General features: G+C 35.4%; 1 protein-coding gene across 1 annotated transcript; it reads left to right on the top strand.

Moving 5' to 3' along the window:
* Window positions 1-4,455: 4,455 nt before the first annotated feature.
* On the top strand, window positions 4,456-5,835 carry LOC121806352 (protein LURP-one-related 5-like). Its single transcript, XM_042206360.1, has 2 exons — window positions 4,456-4,823; window positions 5,214-5,835. The coding sequence occupies exons 1-2, from the start codon at window positions 4,557-4,559 to the stop codon at window positions 5,649-5,651; spliced, it is 705 nt and encodes a 234-aa protein (XP_042062294.1). The 5' UTR covers window positions 4,456-4,556; the 3' UTR covers window positions 5,652-5,835.
* The last annotated feature ends 668 nt before the right edge of the window (window positions 5,836-6,503 follow it).

Here is a 6,503-nt window from a genome sequence, read left to right as displayed (position 1 = left end):
ATTTACAAGTGACAACGCTCTCAACTCGTTCGAAGTCGACCCTGCTTCGAGAGCACAAATGCACAGTTGAAAAACGTTCTTCTACACTTGATCTCTCTTGAATTCTATTGTTCTTCTTTTTCTTCCTCTGCTGGATGAGTGGAAGTATCGTCGCTACTTATAGGAAGTTGGGCTCGATCAATTCAGCTCAACCGCTAGCCTTTTCCCGAATTCTGTTACAACCGCTTAACCTATCTGTCACTTTCGGTTTGTGCATAACGGCTAGTTTCTGGAAATGCTTTCTCCTTGATCAAGCTATCTCCTTTTCTCCTTGATCAAGCTGCATCTCCACCGTAGTCTGCAGCGCACCTAAGCTTATGCTTTGATCTTGATCAGCTCAATACACTAACAATTGTGATATCTCGATCATTAACACTAGATATTATCTATTTGGTAGTTAGTTCTTATTACCAAAGATAGAAATGTTGTTGGTAAGATATGCACTAGCTAAAGATGCATTGATTTTTATTTTTATTTTTCTTTTTTAAAGGAGGATCAACGATGGTTCCTCATCTATCCCCCGAAGTGACTCGGACCCCCGGCCTAACAGTCTGAGGTGAAGCGTCTTACCACCGAGCCGCGCTTCGTTGTCTTGGAGGGGGCCAACGGGCCCACCTACCTCCCCCTAGACGGGTCCAGACCAGTTAACTTATCTTCCCAAGCGTGGGCCTGACCAGTTAACCTATCTCCCCCAGCTCCTGGGTCTAGGCCAGTGAACTCATCACCCCCAAGAGAAATTAATCCCCAAGTTGGGCCTCTCAGGGGTCGAACTCGTGACCTCTAGGATGGTGCGGTATCCTTGCCCCTCTACCACTTGGGCTAAGGGGCTTGGATTAAAGATGCATTGATTTTAACGTAACTAACTCTGAACAAAAAAAAATCCAATTTCAAAATAATTATTGAGTATTGCCTACTCAAGCATAAAATGCGAACATCATATATCGAGCGTTGCCTATCAAACATACTTGAGCTAAATATATTAGGCATCATCTATTCAAACAGATAAAGTGATCACTAACAAGTAGAGTTAAAGAGTACGCAAAAAAAAATATATAATAAGTAAGATATGAAAAAAATCACAGATACAAACAAAAATCAAACCAGTTCTATAAACTGCACCAATCGTCAAATATGATAGTGTGGTAGTAATAGATGGAATACATACATACTCTATGATATTATAAAAAATAGAAATTCATAACTTGTTGTTGAACATGAGAAATGGATCGTAGTACCCAGCCAAGACTGGAAATATGATATCATGCCAAAAGTTACTAGAGATTCTACATCCAAATATAATATGCTTTAAAGAACATCCTTAATACTCCCTCCGTCCTATTAGGATGGCCACATTTTTGAGAGGCACGGAGTTTTAGGTGGAATTGTTGGTGAAAAAGTAGACCGTAAAAAGTAATTGAATATTTTAATAAGGCAATTAGAGAGGGATATTTAATTTCAAATATAGAAAGTAGACATCTTGAATGAGACGAAGGGAATAGTTAATGGTGCATCCTGAGAAACCTAGTTTTGGTGTTAAGTCAATTGTAGCTACATGTATTGTGGATATGTATTTGCTATATTTATAATAATTCAAATTCTCCAACGCTAAGTAACGAAACAATAATACAAGTGTGAAATGGTTTGTGTGAAAATAACTCATGTTTGACCACACGAATCTTGACTTTTCAGTATTTAATCCTTCTACTTTAATTTAAGTTGATAGATGCTTTCTTTTCACTCCATTATTCTTTGTAGCTCAAATTTTCGTGTACCATAATTAAGGAAACACGTACGAGTACGACTAAACTTTACTTTAGAAAATAATGTAACTGATATGACATTTAAATCTCTCTTGCCTCATATTTCTATATTCATTTCATGATGTTTGACTTCTTATCCAAAGTCGGTTGAATTTCAATTTTCCATCGTCATTCACATTAATGCTACCATAATAATAGCTGTAAAGAGACTTAACCAATCTTTTTGAGGTAATTGATTGTTGGTGACGGTGGAAAATTATCGAACAAGAATATATATTACCCCCTAATTCTGGAGGGATTAGTTATTAGATCATAGCCAAAAGTCTAATTAATTCGTATTCTAATTTATAATTTTAGTTTTTCTTTTGAAATCGGAAATTGGTCTTCTTTTTTCCAAAGAAATTGTGAATTGTCTTCGTTTGAACCAATTTCATCAAAATCAGGTGACTAGATCAAGATTGTCTAAAATATTATTCTCAGAAAATAAAGCACGATTTGGCGTGACATTAATTTTAACATAAATTTGGTAATACTATGTGTTTTGTGAGTGAAAAAATAGCCTCACTTTGTTGTTATTTTGTTAGTCAATATAAACAATGACAGTTCATAATTTATTTTTGAAAATATATGTATAAATTGAGGATAGAGAATAAAGAAAATATGTATAGAAAAAGAAGAAGTCATGTGTTCTATTTTGTGGAACATCTAAAATAATTAAGTGTGCACGTTTTTTTTTTATATTGAAGGAGTGTTAGCAAACAACCTCGAGTAAATGTATATCACTTAACAATATGGAATTGGTATGTGATACTCCATCTGTCCCTTTGTAGTAGAGGCATTTCTTTTCCGCACGGAATTTTAAAAAAATTATTTTAAATGAGTTAAGTAAAAAGAGAATAAAGTAGAAAGGAAAAAGGTAGAGAGATGAAGAGAGAATAAAGTGAGAGAGAGTAAAGTACTTTTGGCTAAAAAAGAAATGACTCAGCTACAGTGGGACAATCCAAAAAAGAATACGACTCAGCTACAGAGGGACGGAGGGAGTACTATATATTAATAATGCCTCTTCATACATACTATATAATATATATAGGTATTGTATTCTTGAGATGATACTCTTTAATTATGTAAAATAATAGTAGTATATTTATATAGAATTTTATAATACTCCTACAATTGAACTATCTCTATCCGTGACAATCATAAACTCTACTAAAAATCAAGAGTTCAGATTTGTTCCTAGTGTCTATATTAGGAAAAGGTTGTTAATATAGATCCACTTCAATTCTTCGTACATATAGTACTAATATAGATATTTTCATATTTAGAATTCTGACTGATTTGTGATGTATGCGTTACTTAATGCCTTTAGATGTTGATAATAATAACAATATCTTGATCGCCCTCTGTGCATGAATATGATATGATATTATTCTACCCATATATAGATAACTTTGAATTAATCATGGTTAGGGCTTGAGATTATTGAGTTACCAACTAAATCTTCGTATACGACGTTGTCATTAGTATGCTCTTATAAATATTTCTTTGCTTCAAGTAACGAAACAATAATTTAAGATAGATATTTATGTTTGGACAGTGTCAATATCATAAACGTTTTAAATATATACATAACACAAATCATTATCGCCAAACACAGCCAAATATATGCCAAAATCTCAATTTAATTTTGCTATTAGTTAATGGATTGCTCGAAAGTGTACATATTTATGATGTTGCTATTTATTTGAGAAAGCAAATTTTCTGACAATATATAAGTCCCATTTCTCTCATTTTCTTACATCTGATCTGATGATAATTTTTTTTTCCCTTCTTTTTCATTTTTTCACCATACTTATTAATGTCCACATCCGGACCCCATCATATACTCAATAATTTTTTATTGTAGTCACTTAACTCTTTAATTTGTAAAAAGTAGTTAATACCTTTTCATATTAGATGGTTATTTGACAAAAGTAGATAATTATATCTTAAAAATCTATTCACTTTTTTTTGCAAGGATAAGAACCCCCAACTAGGTAAACCATTTCTGTTGTTTTGGAAAGTATAAAAATGGATTCATCGATCGTTACTCTGATGCAAATATAGTATGTAAATCAATGAAAATGGAATATATTCTTAAATGATAATGAAAACTAATTCCGCCCTAGGTTGAATTTGAATTAATTTATAATTTAATGCTAAGAAAAGTAATTTAGACATGAAAATTCCCAACGGCATTAACATTTTCCTTTTTATTTTAAAAAGTACTAGCATATTAAAATTTAAACTTTTTATACCAACAAAACGTTTTAAATCATCAAAATCATTGAAAACGGTAACGATATAAAGACAGAACATTAGTAAACAAATAGAAATGAACTGTAATTAGAAAAATATTCCAGTTTATAAACTGGACCACAGTTAAATAATTAGTCCAACAACAATATACTAGTACTTAATATGAGAAAATAAATTGGCGTACCTTATATTCATGTGTATAACAATAAACAAAATTATTAAATCGCTAAGCATCGGAATAAATTATTTTAGAATGACTATAATACGTGGCGTGGGGTAAAGTACTCCCATTCTTGCTCCTGCAGATAGGGCCCACTGCGCCATTTCCCATATTTAATACACTCCACACCTTCACTATTTTCTCACTTCAATTTTCTTTTCCTTTTTTCCGATTTTAATTATCCACAAATAAACTATCTGCGCTATTTCTCTCTCGCAACCACAAATCTCGATTTTGTTATGCCGTGGTTGTCGACGGCGAAGCGAATGCCCGACGCAGTGATGAAGAGCGGCGCGATTGTCGAGGAATGCTACGTCTACGAAGAAGAGGCGCATCTCACTGTGCGGAAAACCTCTCTCTTTTTCGCCGGCGACGGCTTCACTGCCTACGATTGCAAAGGCGAGCTCGTCTTCCGAGTCGACTCGTACGGTCCCGACGCCGGCGATACTGGCGAAGTCGTTCTCATGGACGCTTCCGGAAGATGCATCCTCACCGTCCGCCGCAAGGTATGCATTCTCAGATCGCCGCTTTCCGTCAATTTTCGGTGAAAATCATTAAATCCTCTTTTCCATTTCTTAGCTACGATTCAAATTTTAATTTGACTGTACCGTTGAAAGTTGAAACCGAGTCGACTCGGCTAATCTGCAATATTTAATTCCGATTTTTTTCTCGAGATTGGTCTAACCGTTTCTTCCGCGCATACGCACGTGTCCGTTTGCAAAATGCTTACGCGATTAGGTCTCGTATTATGTGTAATTCAATTCAGTGTTAGTAGTTGGTGAATTTTTTCACCGAATTCCTGATTTCAATGTTAATTAATCAACCACGTACGATCGCGTGTGTTGGTAGCCGAGTCAACTCACTGATTTGTTGTTGGCGGATTTGTATTGAAACAGAGGCCGAGCCTGCACCAGCGGTGGGAGGGCTTCGTCGGCGACGGAGCGGACGGGAAGAAGCCGCTGTTCAGCGTGCGGAGATCCTCGATAATCGGACGGTCAAGCATGACGGTGGAGGTGTATTCCAAACCAGGAGAAGAGTACCAGATCGAAGGCTCCTTCGGCTGCCGGAATTGCAACATTTTCAACAACGAAAAAGTGATTGTGGCGGAGGTTCGCCGCAAGGTGGACGCAACCACCAACGTCGTGCTCGGAAAAGACGTGTTCGTGCTATCGCTGAAGCCTGGGTTCGACGGCGCCTTCGCCATGGGGCTGGTGCTGATACTCGATCAGATCTACGGCTCCGACGAAGACGCCGATGCCGACGGAAGCCTCAACGGAAACAAGGTCGGGGTCGAGCCCTCCAGTGAGGATTCGAGTTCGAATCCCTCTCCCTAATTTTGGAATATTTTTGTTGTCATCTACTGGTCATGCAATGCAACAAAAGCTCCCCTAAATTTCACATAAACAACTTTTTTTTAGCCTCTTGTTTGTAGATTGTAATGTGACATGTTTGTATCAATGGGGAATTTGTTGGTATATAAGTACTTATTTACCTTTTGAGCATGAGTTTAGTTCAAAATTGTTTGGTTGTTTGCTTATTTATTGTTATTTGGAAAAGCTTTGCTTTCGTTCCAATCATTCACATGACTTCTCTTTACAGTTTTAGATTTTTTGTTTATTTAGTTAAATTTGCATCACAAAAAAAGGAAATCTATATATCATCCGGAAAAAATCGACTACTCCATAAGAAGAAGGAAATGTATGATTTCGGCAGAAGAGAACAAAGTTTACTTTTGACTTTTATTAATTGTGGAAAGGAAGTGTCACACCAAAACTATACAAATTAAATTATAAATATTAAACACAATTATATACTATCAATTTTCAATATATTTCTAAAATAAATTTCACATCAGTACAGCCGATGCAATTATGCAAAGACAAACGTATAGGGCTATACAGTGATAACTAATTATTAAATATCATTTGAAAAGACTCAAATTTAAACAGAGTAACTACCACCACAATTCACTTATGAGTCCAAAAATGCAAAAAAGTAAGGGAACAAAATGAGTTAAATGTATGGCGTGACGATATTATGTGTGAAGTGTATTAAAATAAATGTCACTTGCACTTTAGTTAAGATTTATTGACGGATAAATAAACTTAAAACCGCAATTGCAGCAAAACATTAATTAATCTATGTAGTCCATCTTCTTACTGAACCACGCCATGGTTCCACTTGAA

This window comes from Salvia splendens, chromosome 6, assembly GCF_004379255.2.
Source record: "Salvia splendens isolate huo1 chromosome 6, SspV2, whole genome shotgun sequence".
NCBI lineage: Eukaryota > Viridiplantae > Streptophyta > Magnoliopsida > Lamiales > Lamiaceae > Salvia > Salvia splendens.
Note: the sequence above shows the minus strand (reverse complement) of the source record. Positions and strands in the feature narration are given on the sequence as shown.